Genomic DNA, 26,768 nt, shown 5'->3' with positions numbered 1-26,768 from the left:
GAGTTTTTTTTCGTATTTTACTTTCAGTCCTTTCCAGATTTTGTGTCCGTTTAATTTCCAGCTCTTAACGATAGTACTATGGAACATATTGAGTGTGTAAAGCAAAATAATACAGGGGTATTCCCATCTGAGACAATGGGGGCATATTGAGAACGGAGCGAGGAAAGTGGTGGCTGGAGGACCCTGGTTTCCCCAGGTCCGGCCACCACCAGGTGCTCTACCCATAGAGGTGAATGGGAGTGCACCGCTCATGAGCGGCCACTGCTCCCATTCACTTCTATGGGCCCGACGGAAATAGCCGAGCCACTGCTCATCTATTTTCGGCGCCTCATAGAAATGAATGGAGGGCGGCTGCGCATGCATAGTGCGCCCTCCGCCATTTTCAGGGCTCAGTTCTCGGTGTAGGTGCGGGTCCCGCACCTATCAGACAATGGGTGCATATGTTAAGGATATGCCGCCATTTTCTGAGATGGGAAAACCTCTATAATGATTCATCATTGCAGAACGCAGTAACCTGGACCTGATACTTGGATACCAGAAAATTTGTTAAAAGAACACTCTAAGTAAAACTGATGCATTATGTTATGCCTATCGCAGGGCTTGAGGGGGCGGGGCACGACACAGATTCTCTCTTTGGTCATAAAATGCTCTGCCCCGGCCCAGCACTAGGTTAACAAAATGTGTTTTGCCTAAAGTACTCCTTTCAACGGGGTGTCCTATTGCAACAACTAACACCCTACCTACAGGATAGGGAATACGTGTGATCGGCAGGGGGTCCAACCACTGGGGCCCATGTCCCCCCCCCCATTTCAATGGAGTGGTGAACACGCACAAGTTCTGTCACTCCATTCAGCATTATTGGGCTACTGGACATAGCCGTGTGGCTTGTACTGCAGTCCTGTAGACTGTAATGGAGAGGTGGACAGGCATGTTTGCCGTTACTTTCAAACGGGGAAAACACAGGCCCCTGTTATTGTGATTGGAGAAGTGCACCAGTGGTCGGACCCTCACTGATCAATTATCCCCTATCCTGGGGATAAGTTGCTGTAATGGGACAACTCTTTTAAATGAATTGTACCAGTGTGAATGAAAGACTTATACATAAAAAGAGTAAATGCTTGATCAAATCCAGTTTTGTCAGTGGGTCAAAAAGCTACATAACTTTTTTCGACAATACCTTCTTTAAGTCCCAAGAGCTGGACATCTCCAAAATAAATCCTATAAAAAAAAGGGGGAAAAAAAAAAAAAGTATATTACATGCTTTAAACATAGGAAGAGGCCAAAAAACACCTCTGCCACATACGGGGACACTGGTATTATATATGGCACATGGTAGGGGAGAGGCCCTATTACAGACTTTGCATTGGGGCCCAAAAGATTTAAGTGACACCTCTGCAGTCTAAGAGATGCTCTGCGAGCCAAATACATAAGGGGAAGCTGCACAAATCTCAGTGCGAGTTTGCGACAGTGTACCAGTCCAGGCTGTTTAGCTCACAGGGCACTGGGTTTCCCGGTAGAGCTAGATGGTTAGGTCAAAGACATGACAGTGTGGCGGAGCAGAACGTTGAATGCAGCTTTTAATGTAAATGGAGGGAAAAGAAATATAAAAAAAGGGGTTGTCTGCGAGTTCAATATTGATAGTCTATCCTCAAGATAGGTGTTCAATATCTGATCATTGTGGGTCTGACTCCCAGCACCCCCGCCAATCAGCTGCTTGAAGAGGCCGCAGGGCTCACCTCAACTCTGCCTAAGCCGGTGACATCACATTCTTCAGTCACATGGCCTATTTGCAGCTCAGTCCCATTCAACTGAATGGGCCTGGACAGCAGGACCAAGCACAGTTGCTATACAATGTATGGCGCTGGGCTTGGTAAGCTTTGCGAAGGCTGCAGCTCTCACCAGAGTGCTGCGCACCTCTTCAAACAGCTGATCGGTGGTGGGTACCGGGTGACGGACCCCAATAATCAGATACTGACGATCTATCCTATGGACAGGCCATCAATAATGAATGCCTGGAAGCATAAAGTATCTGCAAAGTGATTCAACCTAGTGCACAGACCTGTAGAGAATGACGTATTCATGCCCTTGCTTCCTGGACAGCCTGTAGGCTGGGGTCACCCGGGTGACAGCAAGTAATGATTTCAGTAGTAACGACAGACGATTATATACAGTATAGGAGACTTTAATGTCCCGGTCACATCTGCAATGCAGATAGAGAAACAAGAAAAACGTACTAATTACAAAAAAACACATAACTACAGCTAAAGCTGGATACATGTATCTTATGAGAATTTCATACTGGGAGGAAATCCTCGACTTCATCTATGTGCCCACATCTATGCTACACTCAGCTACTCCTAGATGAATCAGATCTCAGGGAGCCCCTTCAATCATGAGAATGGGGGTCCTGCAAGCTCAGTTTCTTCTCAATGCAGGACCACGGTGAGGAGGAGATTACATGGAGCAGTGGTCAAGCGTGAACCCTGCCACTCCATTGAAAGCCTATGAGACTGAAGAAAATAGTTCAGCCCTGTACTCTGCAGCCTCCATCAGCTCCATAAACTTAAATGAAGTGGTGGGGGTTCAAGCTTGACCAGCGCTTCAGTTAATCGTCCTCACTGTGGTTGTGCGGTGAAGAGGAACGGGGGCAGAGGATCCATGTTTGCATGATTGTTTGGGGCCTACAGTGATCAGACACTTATCTATCCTGTGGATAGGTGAAAGATGTTAATTCTGGGGAAAAAACTAAAAGATAAATAAAGTTTTGGCTCATTGACACAGAGACATTTGTGTGAATGTACCCCTCACTGAACTAAGAGCGTCCATGTCGTCACTTCCTAAGAATAAAAAGGCACACTAACTTTTCATTCATTTCCAAACACCAGACTTCAAGCTCCATGGAGTCTCCCTGCAAAATAAAAGAAGAAAATGAGGCTTTTACAGAAGAGAGAAATCACTGCTGTGCGCGCACGCTGTTGAGGGTTAGCTATAATGGTGTTCAGCCTCGACAATCCTCTGTGAGCTAAACAATCTGGACTCTGCTTACCCGAGCTGATACATTGTAACAAACGTGTATTTAGCTTACAGAGGAATTTCTTTACTAGATACACTGTCTCGAATATCGAGACCTGGAAAGTCACAGGGTGACACCTAAGCTCCCAATAAAGATGAAATAAAAGAGCATCTGTCACCATGTAATAAACCAAATAATCCGGTACATTCATCATGGTCTGATTTAAAAGTTGTTGTCCCTTAGTTGCTGAGAAATTAAACCTTTTCTATTATGCAAATGAGCTGTTTGGTGCAACTAGGGAGTCCCCGTTGCACCTCCTCCCACCAATAGCTCCCCTTCCTATCATGCTTAGCTCCGCCTCCCCAGGGCTAAGTGACAGGGTCAGGCCAGGCCCTGCATTCTAGCCCATGCACCAGCAATACTGCCCTGATGCTTGGTGCACAGTATTGACGTCAGCCCAGGCAAGCATCAAGGCTGTTCTGCGCTTGCATCAACCTCTGAATCGCCGGCGCACGGGCGAGAACACAGGGCAAGGTGAGATTACATTGCCACTGCCTGGCCTTGTCACTCAGAGCTGGTGGGCAGAGCCAAGCACGATACAGAAGGGAGCTGTTGATGAAGAGGTGCAATGGTGACACCCTCATTGCACCAAACAGCTCATTTGAATACAAAAGGATTAATTTCTTAGCAACGGAGGCACTGATCTGCAGGGGGACAACAATGTTTGAATCAGCAGACCGCGATGAGTCTATTTGGTTTATTACATGGTGAGGATGTAAACATATCCTCTACCCACAGGATAGTGGATAAGTATCAGATCGGTGGGTCCAGAGTGTCCTGGATCGGTTCATGAGATTGTGGGTCCAGAGTGTCCTGGATAAAGGGAATGACGATCAGGCCTGTGCGCTGCCACTCCATTTATTTTCCATGGGACTGTCAGAGACAGGCGACTATGCCATGATAAAAAGGAGCCACAAAGCAAATGTGAACACAGACTAAAGCTATATCCACATGCAGCAAAAATACTGTCGATTTTTCATCTGCAACTGAGGGCAAAAAATTTGCGCTGTATCAGAAGAGATGTCCACATGATGCAGAAAAATATCGTCATGTAAACTGATATTTGGTGCGGATCTTAAACGAGCAACATCTTTTTGCATAGTGTCACAGCGGATTTCACCCTTGCAATGCTTAGGGTATAATCCGCATCAGATCCGTGACAAAATCTGCATCTAATACACACAAATTCTGCAGCAGGATTTGTGGCAAAATCCATAATAGATGTTTTCCTTCCCGTGAGGATGTACAATAAAAGTGAGTTAATGGCAGGTTTTTTTCCCCCTTCCACAGCTCTGGTCAATATAAAATGGTATTTGGGGGCACAACAACCTCAGTTTTGATTATTATTTTGTCGTCGTACTTGCTATAATCCCTACCTCTGAGGTCTTCAGGGAGATCTCCACGCACATGGAGCGCCCCACGGCTGGCAGCTGGCCTGAAAGAGCTTTCTTGGCTTCTTGAGTCACCTCGGGGATGTCTTTTATCGCTAAATTAAACTGCAGAAAAACATGACAGTTAATAGACATGCACCTATAAAATATGTATGCGACAAATCTGCAAAATCACTTACCCAGTCTGACCCTGTCGGAGAGGAAGAGGAGCGAGTGCATATCTTATCTCCAAGCCGAGCTTGTACGATGACCTGGACTGCCTGTTAAATGAAGACATTTCTAGTGAAGGTTATGAACGCAAGAAACATGAACAACTCTATATTAGATTAGAAATTATATGTTACAGGCATCATAATTGCATCGTTTGTCTGTTCTCGTTGTGAAAATGTACATTATGCATCAAGGCTAGTTCACATCTGCGTTGTTAATTCCGGTTTTGATATCCCGCAGAGGATCTTGAAATCGGAATTAAATGGATCCGTGCCATTTAAAACATCCGGATGCATCAGTTTCGTCTGGATCCGGTTGTATTAAATCAAAACTGAACAAACCGGATCTGGTATGAATATGATTGGAAGTCAATCGGCGTCGGATCCGTTTTTTTTTCGCGAACAGAAAAAAATAAATGGATCAGGCTCCATTGACGTACAATGATTTTCATGCCGGATCCGGTTTGTTCCGTTTCGTAAACCGGACACAAAACTGCAGCTTGCAGCGGTTCTGTGTTCAGCACCAAAATGGAGCGGATGCATACTTATCCATCCTGATCAGTTTTGTCTCCATTGACAATGAATTGGGACAAATCTGAACAGTTTTAAGGATACTTTCAGATAATACAACCGCATGCATCCGTTCAGAACGGATCCGTTTGTATTATCTTTAACATAGCCAAGACGGATCTGTCTTGAACACCATTGAAAGTCAAAGGAGGACGGATTCGTTTTCTATTGTGCAAGAATGTGTCATAGAAAACGGATCCTTCCCCATTGACTTACATTGTGTGCCAGGACGGATCCGTTTGGCTCAGTTTCATCAGACGGACACCAAAACGCTGCAAGTGGCTTTTTGGTGTCCGCCTCCAAAGCGGAATTGGAGACGGAACTGAGGCAAACTGATGCATTCTGAGCGGATCCTTTTCCATTCAGAATGCATTAGAATGCAAACTGATCCGTTCTGGACCGCTTGTGAGAGCCCTGAACGGATCTCACAAACTGAAAGCCAAAACGCCAGTGTGAAAGTAGCCCAATTCTGGTTTTAAGATCCTCTGCCGGATCTCAAAACTGGAATTGAAAACGCAGATAAGAAATGTAAGGCTACTTTCACATGTCCTTTCCTGATGTAGAAATGTGGCATCAAAGCTGCATCACAACAAGGGATGCAAAAAGCCCATGGCCCAGATTTACTAACCCCAAAGATGGCGTAAGCTTAGACCGGCTGTCTAAACCTGCACCAGATTTATCACAGGGGCTCAGGCTGGATGATAAATCTGGTCCCGCAGGGACAGACACTTTACCCTGACTCTATACTCGTTCGGTTTACTTTGAGATACAATTTTACACCAGAACTGGGGCGCAATATTGGTGCAAAACGGCGTATCTTAGGTCACACCCTTTCCAGTAAGTCCTACTTCCTTGTCAAGCATGTCCGAAAAAATCGCAGAAACCCTACATGCATCAAATTGTGCCACATTTTTGGTGCAGATATATTAGCAAATCTGGGCCCATGTGCTCAGCAAACAAAGTGTTAGAACATATCAAAATATATGGAATAATATAAAATATACATGGTTTTGTTTCTACCTTTAATGCAAAGAATTTGACAAATTTGTCCAAGTCCTTTCGGTCCTGTGGGCTGAGGTCGGCGTCCATTGTGGCTGTAAACCTGAACAAATGAGAGGTTATGGTTTATAATGGGTCAGAACCAAGGGCAGCACCTCTATAGTGACAGCACACAACATATTCTGAATCCCCTCTACAGCCTCAGCAACGTGGCATCGAGGTAACTAAATATACACAATGCAATTTTGATAAATTTGTCACAATCCCACAATAGGTTGTATTCTTGCATGAGTCTGATTGATGAGAAAGAGAATAACAAATCTGTCATTGACTTAAAGGGCATCTGTCAGCAGTTTTGTACCTATGACACTGGCTGAGCTGTTACATGTGCACTTGGCAGCTGAAGGCGTCTGTGTTGGTACCAGGTTCATCTGTGCCTGCATTGCTGAGAAAAATTATGTTTTAATATATGCAAATGAACCTCTAGGAGCAACGGGGGCGTTACCATTACACCTAGAGACTCTGCTCTCTGTGCAACTACCACAACCTCTGCACTTTGATTCAGGGGGCCAGGTGTGATGATGTTTTCCCAGCCTGGTCCTCTCATTCAAAGTGGAGAAGGCACAGCAGTTGCAGAGAGAGCAGAGCCTCTAGGTGTAATGGTAACGCCCCCGTTGCTCCTAGAGGCTCATTTGCATATATTAGAACTTCATTTTTCTCAGCAATGCGGGCACATAGGAACACGGGACCAACACAGACGCCTTCAGCTGCCAAGCGCACATGTAACAGGTCAGCCAGTGTCATAGGGACAAAACTGCTGACGGATGTCCATTACAAGTAATCTCATAGAGATGAATGGAGTGGCAGTGTGCATGTTCAACCGCTAAGCCATTCATATGGGGAAACCCAGATCTCCTGTTCATGGGTGGGGTCCCAGTGGTCAGACCCCCACCAATCGGATACTTATCTCCTACCAGTAAAAAGAAGATCTTGAATCTTGAAATAATTGCATTCTGTATGACACAGATCCTGAATATACCCAGCAAGTCATTTCACCATTTTTGGGTACTATACATTAACCCTGAGGATTTGACTAATTCTGATTTTTAAGAATTCTACATAAATCCGGATGATTCAAAAAGTGGTTAATAAAACCCGCTGGTGGTTGGAGATTAGGACGACGAGGTAGGAGAATAAGCAGAACGGAGTGGCGCCTGGGGGTCACCTTTAAGGATACGCGCTAACTAGGGCATTACACACAGGGACTGATAACAAGACATCAGCTCTCGGGCAGCCGCTTTCCTTCCGAGGAGGGGGTGTTTGATGCCACGATCAGCTTTTTGAAGCCAACTGTGCCATGCTCAGCAGTTTCAGCCAGTACATCCCTGGGGAACAGCAGAATCTGAATATTCAGTTATATAAGCTCAAAGTGATCTCCCGGAAGGTACCTGAGAAATTCATTAATCCTTATGATTTCTCCGCACTCCTACCACCTACAACTCCGCTTATTTCAGGATAATCACATTTGCGTTATTTTTTTCCAATTAAAATAAGTTTTTTTCTGCTTCTCCTAGGTTTGATGCAAAGCCGTCACTCCCGTCCGGATATGACCTGTAGCACTGTTCATCCTGGTCTTCCTGGTTCACAAGGCTGACAGTACGGCTATGGAGCAGGAGGAATGTAATTCAGCATGACAATGCAGACTTATATCCCGCTTAGGGTTGTGGAAGGGTGGGCACTAGAGCTAGGGCCGCTAGAGTGGGTGGAACATTGGCAAGTTCTGCTCTTGGTATCTGCCCCGGAGGCCAAGAGGATGTGATAGCTTCCTTTTAAGGGGTACTCTCCTCTTAGAAAGCGATGGCATTTCACTAGGATATGTCATCACTTTATGATCGGTGCAGGTCCAACCTCTGGGACACCCGTGGATCATGAAAACAAAAGAGTCCGCAGCTGCAGTTCCCTGGGCAGTGGGTGGCCAGGGTGCTGCTGTGCAGGGGAAACAAAAGGGGCACAGCACCTTCATTCTCAGGATCAACAGGGGTCCCAGAGGCCAGAAATGATGGCATATCCTAGCGACAAGCCATACAACCTTAAACATGAAAAGATCACCCAGCTAATTCTAGGGGGCATGCGAATTACACAATTCACTGCAAAAAATGCACCAAAATGATACGCAACTGACAATGCGTGCTGAGACACCGTGACGTGGTGCATGAGGGGCTCCGATATGTTCCTGACTGGAAGATATTGGCAAAGTTCTCAGCTTTTAACATCGGCCTGAGGAATTAGCTAGTATTGTCAGTTGCGTATCATTTTGGTGAATTTTTTGCTGGGGATTGCCGTTGTCTGCGGACCGCATGCGGAGGAATTGCTTACTCGGTTATAGACACGCTAGTGTCTGGGTTTGGAGCATTTCCACTTGTTTAGGCCACTTTTTTCAGTGAGTTTTTGTCAGCATGTGAATTACAGCCAATAGCTTGCCAGCACCTGTACTTGCAACTTAAAGGGGATTGTCTGGCCAAGGTGGCATCTGTGTGCTGTCCTTGGTTTTCACAGACCCAAGACTAATCAGCAGGATTAGTCCAAAAAATGGACCTAGAGTATGCTGCAGAAAAAAAACGACGTGCGAGTATACCCATTGAATCCAATGGATCTATGCGCTGTTCATTGAGAACAGTAGCCTCCTAGGCATTGCTCCCGGTTAGCCAGAATCCTACTTCACACTGATGAGGGGCAACACCCTGAAACAGCCTTCTGTGGATAGATAACTGGCTTACGTTTTTTCCCTTGTCACATCCTTAAAGCGGTTGTCCCGTGAAAAATATTCTACAGCTTTCAATGCAGCACTTGGATCTGAATATTTTTATAATAGCATGTAATTAAAAATTTTGCATAGCCACTGAGATATTCAATAAAGTGTATCTGTATAGCGCCAGCTGCTGTTTTTTTTCTTATTTCTTTGTCCTGCTCACTGAGATGGTCGCACATGCTCAGTTTCATCCTTCAACTGCCTCCTGAGCTGTGATAGGGAGACACGCCCCCTGAGCTGTGATAGGGAGAGCATAGACAAGCCTCCTGAGCTGTGATAGGGAGAGCAGAGACACGCCTCCTGAGCTGTGATAGGGAGAGCAGAGACAAGCCTCCTGAGCTGTGATAGGGAGAGCAGAGACACGCCTCCTGAGCTGTGATGGGGAGAGCATAGACAAGTCTCCTGAGCTGTGATAGGGAGAGCAGAGACACGCCTCCTGAGTTATGATAGGGAGAGCAGAGACACGCCTCCTGAGCTGTGATAGGGAGAGCATAGACAAGCCTCCTGAGCTGTGATAGGGAGAGCAGAGACAAGCCTCCTGAGCTGTGATAGGGAGAGCAGAGACACGCCTCCTGAGCTGTGATAGGGAGAGCAGAGACACGCCTCCTGAGCTGTGATAGGGAGAGCAGAGACACGCCTCCTGAGCTGTGATAGGGAGAGCAGAGACACGCCTCCTGAGCTGTGATAGGGAGAGCAGAGACACGCCTCCTGAGCTGTGATAGGGAGAGCAGAGACAAGCCTCCTGAGCTGTGATAGGGAGAGCAGAGACAAGCCTCCTGAGCTGTGATAGGGAGAGCAGAGACACGCCTCCTGAGCTGTGATAGGGAGAGCTGAGACACGCCTCCTGAGCTGTGATAGGGAGAGCTGAGACACGCCTCCTGAGGTGTGATAGGGAGAGCTGAGACACGCCTCCTGAGCTGTGATAGGGAGAGCTGAGACACGCCTCCTGAGCTGTGATCGGGAGAGCAGAGACACGCCTCCTGAGCTGTGATCGGGAGAGCAGAGACACGCCTCCTGAGCTGTGATCGGGAGAGCAGAGACACGCCTCCTGAGCTGTGATAGGGAGAGCAGAGACACGCCTCCTGAGCTGTGATAGGGAGAGCTGAGACACGCCTCCTGAGCTGTGATAGGGAGAGCTGAGACACGCCTCCTGAGCTGTGATAGGGAGAGCTGAGACACGCCTCCTGAGCTGTGATAGGGAGAGCTGAGACACGCCTCCTGAGCTTCAGCAGAAAGGACACGCCCCCTCAGCTGTCAGCTTGATATAAATCTAGCAGAGCAATGAATGTGGAGATCTCTGGATCCATGTGAGGTACAGGGCTGGTTCTAGCTTTGTTAGAGAGAGGTTGTCATGTCCGATTTTTGACATTAGTCATGGGATAACCCCTTTAAGGCTTGGAACAGAGCTGGATCTTGACATAGGGGCCACTTAGGCCTCTTGCACAAGGCCGTTGCCCCGCCGTGGACATTTTGAGGCCCGCATATGGTGGGTCCGCAACACACGGGGCACCGGCCGTGTGCATTCCACATCACGGATGCGGACCCATTTACTTGAATGTATCTGCAAATCCAGAGATGCGGAACGGAAGCACTACGGAGTGCTTCCATGGGGTTCCGTAAAAAAATAGAACTTATTTTCTTTGCAGAACGGACGGATCGCGCAATTTGCGGTCCGCAGCATGGGCCCGGCCAGCACACGGTCGTGTGCAAGAGACCTTAATATGGTGGATCTGGTGATCTCTAAAAACAGAGCTTGGTTTTCCTTCCCTGGAGGCTTTCACTGTGTTGAAGACCCATAACTGGGGCTCTGCGGTTATTTTGCATATCATCGAGAACATGGACAGAAAACGTCTGTGATTCACCGATGTGTGAATAAGGACTTAGGGTCATAAATGACATAATGAAACTCAGCGCGACACAAGACAAACAGGTGAATGACTTTTGAGCCAATGTACGTCTCATTAGTTCTAAAAGCACATGGCTAATGAGCGGATCTCTGCACCATTGTACTTGATCATTTGATTTTCCAATGGATTTCTGAAAGATGAAATCCTGATTGGTTGCTAGGGGCAACTCAGCCAGTTTTCCCGTGCACCAGTTTTGATAAACCTACCCTCATGTGTTTAGGACAAGGAGCACTTTGAGAGACAACGAGTAAGCCCTCATGCACACAAACCTATTTTTTGTCTGAATCCATTCCAAAAACGGAAATGACTCTGTATGCATTCTGTATCTGCATGTCCGCAAGTCCGTTGAACATATCCTATTCTTGTCCGTTTTGTGGACAAGGACAGGCATTGTTACAATGGGTCCACACAAAAAAATACATACGGTCGTGCGCATGAGCCCTAGCGCTTGGTTTACACGTTCAGGATTACCGATGCAGTTTCTGAAGCCAAAATCAAATGTGGATCATAAAGGGACAGTAAATATTAAGGACAGGTTCTGCCTGACCTCATCTTAAATCCAATCCTGGTTTTGGCCTCAAAAACAGCACCAGAAAAGCTGACAGCATAAGCTCACCCCACTAGGCGGTTCAGACAGAGGACTTTGACGGCGGAATCTGGTGCTAATCTAGCGCCAAGAAACACGGGGTGACAGCACGGAAACCGCCTCCCGCTGTTTTCAAAAGACATGTAGGTGCCATCCACCTGTGAAGGCATACGTTTTAGGCTTCATGCCCGTGACCGCGTCAGTTTTGCGGTCCGCAAACTGCAGATATACGAAAAATACAGATGCAGTCCATATATATTTTTTGCAGACCCACTGACAGGGTCCGTGGTCTGCATTTTGCAGACATGTTCTGTATTTTTGGGGAATGGACACACAGATACAGAATGCACACAGAAGATCCATGTGCTCTCCGCATCCGTATGTTCGTTCCGCAAAAAAAAAAGATAGAACATGTCCCATACTTGGCAGAAAAGCGTGGACGACACCATAGGTCGGCAAAAAACGCGGATGCAACACAAACTGTATTCATATTTTGCTGGTCCTCAATTTGCAGACCGCAAGAGACGGTGGTGACTGTGAATGAGGCCTTATAGAGAGTGATCTGATGCTCGGACAATGAATACGAGTGTTCGGTTTAGGGTTGTAAGGCATCAGTTCTCAGAGTCATTTGGTGGCAGGGCAAAATTCTCAGAGGAGCCCACACAGCCTAGCCACAACCCCACTCGGACAGTTGGCGTCCTCGCTGGATCTGCGCATCTACAAATTCTCTTGTTGCAGATTTACGTAATCCTAATCTTAAGGGACGGGCAATGTACCCTCTCTCTTTCCCCCCCACTGATAATGGTATGGAGGGGCTACGGAGCCACAGTGAGAGCCACAACCCCTTCTTTCATTAGTTATCCATGCGGCTTTCGGGAATGTGGGACGGCAACCCTTGGGCCCGATTCAGATGGCATTTCGATTTATGTCTGCAAAAAATGAGGTACGTCAATCCGTGTGGGCGTCCGTAAAGGCATCTGTTTTTTTGCGCACTTAACACCTTAATGGATGGATCTTGGATGAAAAACAGAGACTAGTGAAAGCTGCGAGTTTCTCTATACCTAAGCCTTTTCAGCACAGACCGTCGGTCCGTATAGAGCAGGCATCCTCAAACTGCGGCCCTCCAGCTGTTGCAAAACTACAATTCCCAGCATGCCCGAACAGCCTACAGTTATCAGCCTACAGCAGGGCATTGTGGGAGTTGTAGTTTTACAACAGCTGGAGGGCCGCAGTTTGAGGATGCCTGCTCTATACGGACCGACGGTCTGTGCGGAAAAGGCTTAGGGCTCTTTCATACGAGCGGATGCCATGCGGGTAATCCGCTGCGTGAAAGAGTGCCAAGCCGCGCTCTGGACAGCAGAGACATGATTGATAATGCTCTTTGTCTCTCTGTGACCTTTTTACTACAAAATCACAGTGAGATAAAGATCACAGAGAGGCACAGAGCATTATCAATCATGTCTCTGCTGTCCAGAGCGCGGCTTGGCACTCTTTCACGCAGCGGATTACCGGCATGGCATCCGCTCGTGTGAAAGAGCCTTTAAAGAGGACCTTTCATCTGTTTTACTAATAGGAGCTAAATACTTGTACTTGCGGGGTACCCCCCGCTGATGCTGCCACACGTTTTTTTTTTTTTTTTAAACATCGCTCCTACGCTCTGCTGCGCCCTCCTGAAGTATTCGCATCATATTAGCATACCCGCAAGTACAGGTATTTAGTTCCTATAAGTAAAACAGATGAAAGGTCCTCTTTAATGGGCATCTCTCAGCAGTTTTGTCCCTATGACACTGGCTGACCTGTTACATGTGCACTTGGCAGCTGAAGGCATCTGTGTTGATCCCATGTTCATATGTGCCCGCATTGCTGAGAAAAATGATGTTTTAATATATGCAAATGAGCCTCTAGGAGCAACAGGGGCGTTACCATTACACCTAGAGGGTCTGCTCTCTCTGCAACTACCGCATCCTCTGCACTTTGTTTTAGTCCACTTTCACACTCACGTTTTGGCTTTCCGTTTGTGAGATCTGTTCAATTTTTTCCCCCTAATGCATTCTGAATGTAAAAGGATCGGCTCAGAATGCATCAGTTTGCCTCTGTTCCGTCTCCATTCCGCTCTGGAGGCGGACACCAAAGCTCTGCCTGCATCGTTTTGGTGTCCGCTTGAAGAAACTGAGCCAAACGGATCCGTCCTGGCACACAATGTAAGTCAATGGGGACGGATCTGTTTTCTCTGACACAATCTGGCACAATAGAAAACGGATCCGTCTCCCATTGACTTTTAATGGAGTTCATGACGGATCCGTCTTGGCTATGTTACAGATAACACAAACGGATCTGCCCAAAACGCGAGTGTGAAAGTAGCGTAACATGGTCAGGTGTGATGATGATGTTCACACTGCCGGCCCTGTCGATTAAAGTGCAGAGGGCACCACAGATGCAGAGAGAGCAGAGCCTCTGGGTGTAATGGCAACGCCCCCGTTACTCCTAGAGGCTCATTTGCATATAATAAAACAGCAATATGGACACATATGAACATGGGACCAACACAGATGCCTTCAGCTGCCAAGTGCACATGTAACAGGTCAGCCAGTGTCATAGGGACAAATCTGCTGACAGATGCCCTCTAATGAGTCCATGCGCTGGCCAATGTGCACACGGGTGGAAAAGACACCAAGTGAATGGGCCTGAGATGTAATATCCAGCGCAGCCGCAGAGCTGTGCCTGCTAAACAATGAAGGAGAAGCAACACTCGCCCAAGTGACATGGCCCTTACAGATCAGACAAGTGCCGAAAGTTAGATCCCATGCTGATCTAGTACTGACGGCTAGTGTTGAGCGAACTTGTGTTTTAAGTTCGGCGTCATCGAAGAATCGCATTATGGATTCAAAATTTCGTTAGGGTCCGTGGTAGCGGAATCCATAACGCGATTCTTCGATAACCCAAACTTTAGACGCCGAACTTAAAACACAAGTTTGCTCAACACCACTGACGGTGAATGGAGTGGTGGCTGCACTTCCACGGTGTTCTCTCTATTCAATGCAATGAGACTTCCAAAAATAGCCAAGGGCACTCGATTTCACTTTAGGGGCCCTGTTCTGGAGATAGGAGCAGGTCCCTCCCCTGGGCTGAGATTTGATGGCATATTATTATTATTACCGTATTTATTTTCCTAGCCATGTGCCATGAATGTGTGAGTAGGCCCAACCCCTGAAGGGGACAGGACAAAAACAAAACAAAAAAAAAAGTTTTGCCGTCCTGATGCCCCTCCATTCTGGCCATGACATGTTTCAGCTGTGGCGATGATGTGCCTGTATACCGCAGGTCACCACTGCAGCCATCCAATGGCATCAGTGGTATATGGCGGTATACAGCAGGCATGCTCGCTCAACCTGTGGCCCTCCAGCTGTTGTAAAACCACAACTCCCACAATGCCCTGCTGTAGGCTGATACCTGTAGGCTGTTCGGGCATGCCGGGAGTTGTAGTTTTGCAACAGCTGGAGGGCCACAGGTTGAGCATGCCTGGTATCCAGGGTAATGTCTGGAGGATCAACTTGGGATGATGGAGAGCTGCTGTGCAGGTGAAGTGTTGCTAGGCGACAGACTTACTTGGAGTATCCCTTTAAAAACCATTATGGGTTATATCCCCTTTAACATATTATAACAATCCTCCTAATAACGAGGGGGCTCAGTCTCCAGGACCCCCGCTCACCTCTTCTCTCCTCAGGCAGACGCCGCTCCCTGCCCGGCAGGTCCAGTCTCCGCACCTCCCCTCGGTCACGGCTCCGGTGGTCTCTCACGTCCCCCGTACAGCGCTCGCAGCCGCCATTACTGTTTGTGTTTTGCTGTCTGTCTACAGGGAAAACTCATTTGTGGTTTATTAACCGCACATTCCACACACATAAAAATATTCCCGGACACGCCAGTTCCTCACACAACCCGGGAGTCCATTCTTCGTGCCTTCTCATGTCAATCCGCGGGGAGATGTATTTTTCCCCATTTTTCGTGCTCGGCAGGTGCGGAATCTGCAGATGCCAATCGCAAGCCTGACAGCGGGGTGCGCGCCGAGCGCTCGGGTCTGGAGAGGCGCTGAGGAGGTAAACTGCTTATTATTTGGTTGGGGGTTATGGGGGGGCCTCAGGAGCACGGGGGCTACCTGTATGTAACCTCATTTTCAGTTATTCCTGAAAAAAAAAATTCGCCACCGATTTTTTTCATAGGATTTGCCCCCCACCATAATGCCCTTGAACCCACAATAGTGCAGGACCCCCAAATTATAGGAGGCTATCTCACTGTGACCACCCCTATAAAGGTGTACAAGCATCACAGAAGGTGATAGGCCTCTTGCACGCGAACGTATGTATTTTGCAGTCCGCAAAAAATACGGATGATATCCTTGTGCATTCCATATTTTGCGTAACGGAACAGCTGGCCCTTCATAGAACTGTACTATCCTTGTCCGTCATGCGGACTAGAATAGGACATGTTATATATTTTTTGCAAAATGGAAATACGGAAACGGAATGCACACGGAAAACCTTCCATTTTTTTTTTGCGGACCCATTGAAATGAATGGTTCCGTATACGGTCCGCAAAAAAAAAAATCAGAGCGGACACGGAAAGAAAATACGTTCGTGTGCAAGAGGCCTTATAAGCATGGCTGTCCACTTCAGCGGCTGCTACTGTGGAAATTTCCACTGGAAGTGGTTACATCCTGTCAAAATTGCGCTATTTTCAGCGTCAGCTGATCCCCCCCCCCCCCCCGCGGTTGCGTTCTGAAAGAGGTTGTCGCTGATGAGACACCCCCTTTAAATCAGAATTAAAGGGCTTGTCCCAAGCTTTTGGCCAGTACTGCGCTATACCTAAGGGCTCATGCACACAAACGTATTTTGTTTCCGTGTCCATTCCGTTTTTTTTTGCGGACCATATGCGGAACCATTCATTTCAATGGGTCTGCAAAAAAACTAACAGAAGTTACTCCGTGTGCATTCCGTTTCTGTATGTCCGTTCAGCAAAAAAATGGAACATGTCCTACTATTGTCCGCATGTCACGGTCCCTCCCGTGACAGAGGTGAGAAGATCGGATAGACTTGCGGCACGTGAGGCTATCTGACAGGATCTCACCTCTCCTCAGGTGCCGCTTGTTATCAGTGAGGAGGCTCTATTTAGGTCCGCCTCACACCGCTGACCATGCGGTTGATATTTCCTCTTGGAGGTGCTCGCGCTGGTTTGTATTGGATCTTCTGCTTCTCCATTCATCTCTAAGCTAAGTACTAGTTGCCTGTTCAGTTTGTTGTGTTCAGTTTGTTGTTCTCTGGTGCGTTTTGGTTCTAGGTCTCAGGGAGATGCGGGTTTCTTCATTTGGGAAGGAACCAGCTGTCTCATCTCCTGCTGCCTATCCTAAGGCTCGTCAGTTTTGGCAGGGCCTAGGTATCTGGCGTATGAGCATTTCCACCATCAGGATCTGCTCATAATGGCAGGAGTTAGGGAAAGGCCTAGGGATTACTAGGAGGTCACCAGCCCTCTTCTTAGCTTTTGAGGCCTAGACTGTTGTCTATTTCTTTTGTGTGTATCTGGTTTTCCCCATTACCCGTAACACCACATTACGGACAAGGATAGGACTGTTCTATTAGGGGCCGGCTGTTCTGCTCTGCAGAATACGGAATGCACGCGGCCGTCATCCGTATTTTTTGCAGGTACGTTTTTATGGGCTGCAAATTACATACGGTAGTGTGCATGAGCCCTAAATCTACTCACCTGCTCCCCTGCTGCTCGGCTCCAGAGCGGTGGCTTCTCTCAGCAATTCTTCCGGTCCCTGGCCTGTGCACATCTGGACAGGGTCATGTGTGCTGCTGCAGCCAATCTCTGGTCTCAGTAGTGATCACGTATTTTTAATGCCTCATTCACACATCAGTGTTTAGTCAGTGATTTCCATCAGTGATTTTGAGCCAAAACCAGGTGCGGCTCTAAACACAGAACAGGAGCAGATCTTTCCCTTGTACCTTTATGTCTGTTGAGGCTCCACTACTGGTTTTGGCTCACAATCTCACTGATGCAAATCACTGACATGTGAATGAGGCTTAATCCATAAAGAAATGAGCAGTTAAAGGCTGTGTACACCTTTAGGGACACATTTTTTTTATTAGTGCATTGTACTCATGAGCTAAAAATAATTTTTTCAGTTGGTCTTTATTCAAAATGTGGAGCCCTTTTCTCTGTACAGGGCTGAGATGCTCTAGCAGCAGGATCTGAATTTTCTCTCTGCTCCGTCAGCCAACCTGACGGGCTCCTTATCTCTGCTCTTAGACTTTATAAATACTCATCATTAAAGATCAATCCTTACCTCACTGCTAAGAATGTGGTTTAAAGGGGTTGTCCGGGTTCAGAGCTGAACCCGGACATACCTCCATTTTCACCCAGGCAGCCCCCCTGACTTGAGCATCGGAGCAGTTCATGCTCCTTTGCCCTGCGCTAAATCGCGCAGGGCAAAGGCATTTTCAAGAGTTCCGGTGACGTACTGTGCTCTCCATTGGGCTGCCCGGAGATGTCACCGGCAGTGATGGGAGGGCTTTAGCGCTGCCCTAGCCAGTAAAACGGCTAGGGCAGAGTTAAAGCACGCCCATCAGAGCCGGTGACATCACCGAACACACTGCCGGGCGGAAGCTTCCGCCCGGCAGTGTGTTATTGTAAACAAAAGAGCCTGATGCCGACATCAGGGGGGCTGCCTGGGTGAAAATAAGGGTATGTCCGGGTTCAGCTCTGAACCCGGACAACCCCTTTAAATAAGTGTTTATGACCTCTCCGTAATTTAGAGATAAGGGTTATTATATGACCACAAAGTGAAAGTAGGATACACACAGCTAGAAAAACAGTTAACCCTTTGTGACAGAACGGCTTAATATTTTTAATAAAGTCCAATTGAAAAAAATGATTTTTAGCCCCAAATCAGTAAAATGCAATCATAAAATAAAATTGCCCCCAAAGGTGTAAATTAGCCTTTAACCCCTTAAGGACCGGGTCATTTTTCACCTTAAGACTGATTTTTGCAAATCTTACATGTGTTACTTATCCAGGCCATTCTGAGATTGTTTTCTCGTCACATATTGTACTTCATGACAGTGGCAAATTTGAATCAAAATATTTCATTTTTATTTAAAAAAAAAAAAAACCAAATTTACCCAAAATTTGCAACTTTCTAAATTTCAATTTCTCTGCTTTTAAAACAGATAGTAATGCCTCATATAATAGTTATTACTTTACATTCCCCATATGTTTACTACATGTTTGGATCATTTTGTAAATGACATTTAATTTTTTGGGATGTTACGAAGGCTTAGAAGTTTAGAAGCAAATCTTGAAATTTTTCAGAAAATTTCCAAAACCCATTTTTTAAGGACCAGTTCAGGTCTGAAGTCACTTTGTGAGGCTTACATAATAGAAACCGCCCAAAAATGACCCCATTTTAGAAACTACACTCAAGGTATTAAAAACTGATTTTTTTCAAACGTTGTTAACCCTTTAGGTGTTCCACAAGAAGTAATGGAAAATGGAGATGAAATTTCAGAATTTCACTTTTTTGGCAGATTTTCAATTTTAATATATATAAAAATTGAAAACACACATCTCACACAGGCAGTATCCTTATTTAGCAGATCTTGGAGAAAGCAGAACGGACACGGTCCTGTGCATGAGGCCTAATTTTATCTTTTTTGGTCCTGACTGCTGAACGGTTTATCTTGGGCCAACATGTGTGATACATGTGAGATTAGGCCATGATCAGCCTGGGTCCGCGTGTCGCCACACCTCCCAGGCCGACCGAACTGACTATGTGACAGTAATGTATGATACAGCCAGTCTCTTATCTGGTCGGGGGAGCCGAGGTTGACCTGGAAATTGTGGCTGACACATGTACTGAGCCATGGATTCCTGGGCCGGTCACAGAAGTTTGCATGATCCCTATCACTCATACTGAGCCACCTTAACGGTGTCATCCACGGTGCCCCCATCACGGTGACATCCACGGTGCCCCCATCACGGTGACATCCATGTGCCATCCACAGCTCCTCCAATGACCTCCACAGCATAGCGATCGGCCTCTGATCGCTATGCTGTCACTCCTGGTGGTGGAAATTTGCATTTGGCACTAGTATATTATAAATGTAAATTATAAATGAATAAAGCCCTTAGTTGGTAGTCAATTTATAATATACTAGTGCCAAATGCCAATTTCCACACCATCCCCCCTCCTCGCTGACTTTATTAACCCCTATCAGACCTCAGATCAGCCCTTTATTAAACCCTATCAGACCTCAGATGAATAAAATAAAATAAAACTCCTCTCCTGCGCCGCGGCTCCTCTTCATCTCTGGGTCCGGCGTCTTGCTCCCCTGTTTTCTCCGGCCCGCGCGCACTACGCCCTGACGCTGTACGGGGTCAGGACAGTGCAGCGCGGGCCCCATCAAAGACGACCAGGGAGGGTGAGTATTGGAAGCGATTGCTGCGCTTCTTCCCCGCTCCCGGCACCCGATGCATACTAGTGAGCGCTTCCATAATGGAAGCGCTCCCTAGTATTCGCTTCATACGCATTATCGGTATATTGGCAAGGTTAGATACCGATAATGTACAAAATCCTGAATATTGGACGATAATATCGGCACTTCCGATAATCGGTCGATACCTACTCGGCGCATTGGTGGATAAAAAAGAAAAAAGGGCATCAAAATCTGCATCTGCGATTCCAGCCCTGAAGGAGTTGACCCATGGATGTACTGTATAATCGCTGGGGGTCTGACTGCTGGGACCCTGACTGATCATGAGAACAGGGGTCCCCGAGTCCCCTGTGTGCATGCCTGACCATCACTGCTTTTACTGTCTATGGTACAGCACTCGGCTATCTCTACTAGACCCATAGAAGTCAATGGAGTCATAATAGTGCATGTGTATAATTGCTCCACACATGGGAATTGGAGAGCCTAGCTTTCATGATTGGTGCATGTCCTGTTACAGAAGCAGTCTACCATAGGAGCATTGCTTGTAGGGGAAAATATCTCCCACATACAGCCCTGTGATGGACCCGACGGGCATGACCATATACTAGGCCTCATTCACACAGTCGGTGATTGTGAGCCAAGACCAAGTGCGGGTCAAAAAACACTGAACGGGAGCAAATCTTATTATACTTTATCTCGGTGTAGCTTCCATTCCTGGTTTTGGCTGACCATCACGAATGGAAATGAGTAACCAAACGCTGACTGTGTGAATAAGGCCTTATACAGGTCATGGTGGAAAGGTGGTGGGCTCCCTGGCAGATTGCAGACATCGAGCGATGAAGAGCAATAAACCCTGGACGGGTCTCCATAAATTGCCTATTATATTTCTTGCCTTTTCTGTCTTTCCAGAGATCTCGTCTTTATTTAGATGTCAATAACTGGCGCTGAGGGAGAACAGATATAAAGCCCGTCCGCTGCACTTGACCTAACGCTTGACAATATGTCTACAAAGATCAATGAATTTTAATGCATCCATTCAAACTGGAGACGATACAGGAGCAAAAATGTTTGAGTGTCTCCTATGGTTCGCCCAGATAGTTCCTAGTATTGTAGTTGCTTTTGCAGTGGCCTAATTCTGATGTCCTATTATCAGGATGGGTCATCAGTATCTGATCGGTGGGGGTCCGACTCCTGGCACCCCCGCCGATCAGCTGTTTGAAGGCATCGTGGCACTTGTGCGAGGGCTGCTACCTTTTCTAAGGCTACTTTCCCACTTGCGTTGTTAATTCCGGTATTGAGATCCGGCAGAGGATCTCAATACTGGAATTAAACGGATCCGTTTTGATTTTGCACATCAGGAGGCACCCGTTCTGTTGGGATGCGGCTGTGTAAAATCAGAAAGGGGAAAAAAAACGGATCCGGCACTAAATACATTAAAAAGTCAATGGGTGATGGTTTTTTAGGCTCCTTAAAAAAAAAAACGGATCCATCACCATTGACTTGCATTGTTTTCAGTGCCGGATCTGTTTTTATGACCGGACACAAAACGGCAACCTGCTGCGGTTATATGTCCGGTCACAAAACGGAATGCTGCCGGAACGGAAGACATCCTGATCGGATCTCTTTCCATTCAGAATGCATGAGGACTAAACGGAAAAGTTTTTTTTTTTTTCTGGTATTGAGTTCCTCTGCCGGATCTCAATACCGGAAAACAACAACGCAAGTGTGAAAGTAGCCTAAGTTTACCTGCGTTGGCGCAGTGTAATTATAACTACTCCATCCGGTTCAAGTGAATGGGAGAAGAAAGTGCAATTACACCGCACAAAGGAGACGACGTGCAGGTAAACTTTGAAGAGAATGCAGCGCTCGCACGAGCGTCTTGACCCCTTCAAAAAGCTGATCGGCAGGGGGGGGTGCCCCATAGATTTGTCCCATTCACCGGGACTAATCCAAACGTGGCCGCTCGCCGCACATTCCACGCGGAAACCGTCTCAAATAATGGAGATGCCACTTATGGAACAATAGTGCCGAGTCGGATTTTAAGCCTACGCCACAAGGATTCTACTGCGGAATACATGCGGAAATCCAGGTGGAAAAAATTCCATGTGAGCGCAGCCTTAAGCCTCATTCACACGTCCTTGTCCATGCTTAAATCCATGAAAAGGTCGTCAGTATTGCCTCCGTGATGGGTCTGTTTGTCCGTTTTTTGCTGTCCGTGTGTCATCTGTGTTTCACTGACACTGAACAGCTGAAAAATAATTTTCAAAGCATCTCTTCCTAGTGATCCATCAAACACGGATGAAACGCAGATGGCATCCGCGGTTTTCACGGACACATAGACTAAGCTTTAGGGTTGGTTCACATTTGCATCATAGGAGCGGAAAACCGAAAATTGCAGACGTCACATGGCGGACTGACCTATAACAGGGTATGTCGCCTTTTGCCATGGTCTTCGTCACTTAACCGTAAAATCTGACAATCTGCGACAGAGCTTCCGATGCACATGTGAATTCAGCCTTATTGCGTTCATCTGCAAATGGTGCCTCAGGGGGTCTTCCTGCTGGACCCCACCACTCTTAGGCCTCTTTCCCCCGGGCGTGTGCTGCAAAATGTGGGCCGCAATGCACGAGCACAGTCCGTGGGGCAGCCGCAGTGGATCGCGGACCCATTCACTTAAATGGGTCCACGATCCGGCCGTTCCGCAAAAGATAGAACATGTTCTATCTTTTTGCGGAACGGAAGTACGGGACGAAACCCCACGGTAGCACTCCTTAGTGGTTCCGTTCTGGGGTTCCGTTCCGCACCATTCCGCATCTCCGGATTTGCGGACCCATTGAAGTGAATGGGTCCGCATCCGTGATGCGCAATGCCCACAGAACGGCACCCGTGTATTGCGGATCCGCGGAAAGAGGCCTTAAATGGTAAATGGTCAAAGTGATGCTGAAGGCAACCATTGAAAACGGTAGCTATTTGACTATTGTAGTAAGGGTAGCTATCCTCCAGCATGAGAGACGCCATCTGCTCTGGCTCGTAAAGTGATTTTTGAGTAATGACTATTGCCTTTCACTTCTTACTTTCAGATAACCCTCCTAGGATGTAGCCCAAGACACTCGGAACATCTGAAGAATATAGATTGCAGATTTCCCAATGGCTATCCCTATAACTATCCTTGATTGTGACCTCCTGCTCTACGGCCGAGGACACCGCACACTTGACCGGTTTCGCCTGGATGACGTTTCCGATGAGTATTTGGTTTCTACTTATGGCTTTCCCCGACCATTTATTGACTACCTGGTTGAACTTTTGGGTGGCAGCCTATCCCGGCCAACTCAGCGATCCCGTGCAATCAGCCCTGAGACCCAGATCATGGCGGCTCTTGGATTTTACACCTCCGGTTCCTTCCAGACACGTATGGGCGATACGATTGGAATCAGCCAAGCCTCGATGAGCCGCTGTGTGACCAATGTCACCGACGCTCTGGTGGAGAGAGCCTCGCAGTTCATTTGTTTCCCGCAGGAGGACGCTTCAGTACAGAAGCTGAAGGATGACTTTTACAGCTTGGCTGGGGTCCCTGGTGTGCTGGGAGTAGTAGACTGCTTGCAGATATCCATTAAAGCCCCCAATGCAGAAGACCTGTCGTATGTGAACAGGAAGGGCTTGCATTCTTTAAACTGCCTTCTTGTGTGTGACAGTCAGGGGGTTCTTCTATGGGCTGAAACCCACCGACCCGGCAGCACTCAGGACAATATAGTTCTCCACCAGTCCAACCTTTCTTGTCTATTTGAGACAAAAATGCACAAAGAGGGCTGGTTGCTGGGTATGTACAGATTTTCGGGAGGCTTGGAACAACTGTTTCGAAGGGTTTAAGCATGTACCTAGATCTAGTTCACCTCTTCTGTATTTTTTATTTTTTAACAATTTAGCTATACAATATATATCTTAGGTTATCTTCCCACATGGTGGATACGCTGCAGATTTTTGCATCCAGATTTTGCAGGCGGGGCGCCCTCCATTCATTTTCTATGGGGCCGCTGAAAATAGCCAAGCATTGGCTCGGCTGCTTCCGTCGGGCCCATAGAAGCGGATGGGAGCGGTGGCTGATCATGCGGGTCCCACTGCACCTATAAGACAATGGGGGCATATCCTAACCATATGCCCCTATTGTCTGACATGAGACAACCCCTTTAAAATGGCCAGTATCCATGTTTTGCCGATCTGCGGTTTGCGGACCGCAAAACACGGTTATGTAAATGCTCCCTTAGGCCTCATGCACACGACCGTTGTTTTAGTCCGCATCCGAGCCGCAGTTTTTGCAGCTTGGATGCGGACCCATTCGCTTCAATGGGGCCGCAAAAGATGCGGACAGCACTCCGTGTGCTGTCCGCATCCGTTGCTCCGTTCCGTGGTCCGCAAAAAAAATATAACCTGTCCTATTCTTGTCTGTTTTGCGGACAAGAATAGGCAGTTATATCAATGGTTGTCCGTGCCGTTCCAAAATTTGCGGAACGCACGTGGACGCCATCCGTGTTTTGCGGATTCTGCAATTTGCGGACCGCAAAACGCAACGGTCGTGTGCATGAGGCCTTACAGTGAGTACATTTGCTGATGCTAATGTAGTAGACCCATTGCCAGACAGGAAACTTCTCTTGCTATATGTAGGGTCTGTCTGGCCCATCCGAGGACAGGAGGAACCTCCACTGGACCTGGGCTCCTATATTATCATTGGCCCCAGAATTTACAATGCATTTTTATAGGGAACATGTACCTGTTCTGTATAGCTGGGTGGCGGGCCCTCAGTCTTACCTTCTCTGGTGGGCTCCAGACAGGCCTGTTTGACTTTTAGTCCTCTGCTGACTACAGTATGTAGTATGTATATTCCATTATTGATGTGTTCTAGTCGGCCACTTCTAGGAGGAGGCGCTAAAGAGATGGTTCTCTTTCTTTGGGCTATACTTCTTTGCATATTATTTTTCCATGGCGTCTTACCACATTTTGCATACGCGGCTGGTCTCTGTGCCCCCCAAGATCATATGCAGTATGACCGCTACTGTGATATCATCGGTAGCAGCTATGGTTATGTGGCACGTCATCAAAATGGACATCACGTATTGCTCTAAACATGGGGCTGGTCAGGAAAAAAAAGAAAGGAAATTGCAATGTAATAAGCACATCAAAGGAAAAGTGGAATAGTGGCCACAGTTCAGTTTGCAGACTTAGGGGGTTATTTACTAACAGAAATAAGTCTATATTAGGTGTATTTCTGGTGCAGATTGCTGCGCAAAGATTCTTTGCGCCGCAATCTGCAACTTTTCCCCACCCCAGGCCTAAAAAAAAAAGGGTGAGGGGCCAGCAGGCCCGTCTTATTCATCATTTAAATCTACAACAGCAAGGGACCTGGCATAGATTTAGAAGCGGCGGTGGATCCGCCGAAGTTATGTAGAGGCTGGCGTCTCTACATAACTTTGGCGGATCCGCAGCAAGGCCTTGTTAAGATCGGCATCTAAAACACCGGTCTTAATAAATGACCCCCCCCCCCCAGTTTCCCTTGTAGTGGCATGCTACATATGAAATCATTGGTCTAACATTCTTCTGCCATTTTTGTGTTTTGTCTAGCGGACAGCGCTTTCCATCTTCGGCCTTGGCTTATGACACCAGTGCAAATCCCAGAGACCCCTCAAGAGTATCGATACAATATGGCGCACTCTGCTACTCATAACGTCATGGAGCGCGCCCTGCAGGCACTGCGCCATCGCTTTCGTTGTCTGGATGGATCTCGCGCCACCTTGCAGTACTCGCCTGAGAAATCGGGGCAGATCATCTTGGCCTGCTGCATACTGCACAACATCGCGCTTCAGCATGGCCTGGATATTTGGTGTGACCCTGGACCTTCCTCCATGGAGACGGAAGAGGACTGTAATAACATGGAAGTGGTCGAAACGGAGGCTTACAGTATGAGACAGGAACTAATCCTAAATCATTTCAGCTAATGTCTTGCAAAATTAAAAAAAGACGTTCCACGCTTCGCTCATGACCCCGATGTGTGCTGTAAATACAGAAAGCAATCTACACCTTTTACTGCCTGTTCAATATGTGAAAACGTTTCATCAGTACAGACCTACAGCTCCTCCTCTTCTTTAATGTCCCTCTGACAACCCTTCCTGTTCTATCAGGCATTTGTCTTGTCTTATGGACACTGGGAGGATCTGTATCCCCATCTGTACGCGTGGATATTGATAGGAATAGTGATTTGTAGAGATGAGCGAAGCGAATGCTTCATTCAAAACTGCAGATTAATACTGTACAGGATCAGAATGTATGGGCTCTGATGAGCCGCAGTTAGTTATTCATAAAGTCGCTCATGACTTCGTTGAGTAACTTTGGTAATTGCTTTTTAATGTGGAAAACCACTTAAAAACTTGAAACCAAACTCTGCTTTGGTTCCGGCTGGTACATCAGAACCGAAGCAGAGTTCGGTTTTAAAGTGGTTTTCCTTTACAAATCACTATTCCTATCAAAAACTGATTTGGATGTAAATGCCCTCAAATTAAAGCTGACAGTCTGCAGGTAAAGCACATCTTGTTTGTTTCATTCGATGTCGATATCCTAATATTTATGGACCTGACTGTACACTTAGGACAGTAAATAAGAATGATTTAGGGAGGGGGAGTCGAAGCTGGACCACCCAGAGCACGCAGCTATTTAGTGGAGAGCTACACAATATAAGTAAAGCCTACACTG

At 47.0% G+C, this 26,768-nt stretch overlaps 2 protein-coding genes across 5 annotated transcripts in view; one reads left to right on the top strand and one right to left on the bottom strand.

Annotated features, from left to right (window-relative positions):
* The window catches only part of ATG13 (autophagy related 13), a 29,453-nt gene extending 14,029 nt beyond the window's left edge, over positions 1-15,424 (bottom strand). For 2 of the 4 annotated variants that reach the window (XM_040409164.1, XM_040409165.1), the window contains exons 1-7: positions 15,254-15,423; positions 6,264-6,345; positions 4,644-4,724; positions 4,450-4,569; positions 2,862-2,908; positions 2,060-2,200; positions 1,178-1,218 (exon numbers count right to left, since the gene is read on the bottom strand). In XM_040409164.1, the coding sequence (XP_040265098.1) occupies positions 1,178-1,218; positions 2,060-2,200; positions 2,862-2,908; positions 4,450-4,569; positions 4,644-4,724; positions 6,264-6,332 (499 nt within the window). In that variant the 5' untranslated portion in view covers positions 6,333-6,345; positions 15,254-15,423. Of the gene's footprint in view, positions 1-1,177; positions 1,219-2,059; positions 2,201-2,861; positions 2,909-4,449; positions 4,570-4,643; positions 4,725-6,263; positions 6,346-15,253 lie in introns of all 4 variants that reach the window. The other 2 variants (XM_040409163.1, XM_040409166.1) reach the window with 2 other exon arrangements.
* Positions 15,425-15,582: 158 nt separating this feature from the next.
* On the top strand, positions 15,583-26,277 carry HARBI1 (harbinger transposase derived 1). The gene is made up of 3 exons (XM_040409167.1): positions 15,583-15,638; positions 23,111-23,847; positions 25,644-26,277. Exons 2-3 carry the CDS (start codon positions 23,178-23,180, stop codon positions 26,015-26,017), a joined length of 1,044 nt encoding a protein of 347 aa, XP_040265101.1. The 5' UTR covers positions 15,583-15,638; positions 23,111-23,177; the 3' UTR covers positions 26,018-26,277.
* Positions 26,278-26,768: the final 491 nt, after the last annotated feature.

This window comes from Bufo bufo, chromosome 10 (genome assembly GCF_905171765.1).
Source record: "Bufo bufo chromosome 10, aBufBuf1.1, whole genome shotgun sequence".
Taxonomy (NCBI): domain Eukaryota; kingdom Metazoa; phylum Chordata; class Amphibia; order Anura; family Bufonidae; genus Bufo; species Bufo bufo.
The sequence above is the reverse complement of the archived record's forward strand: the minus strand, read 5'-3'. Positions and strand labels throughout refer to the sequence as shown.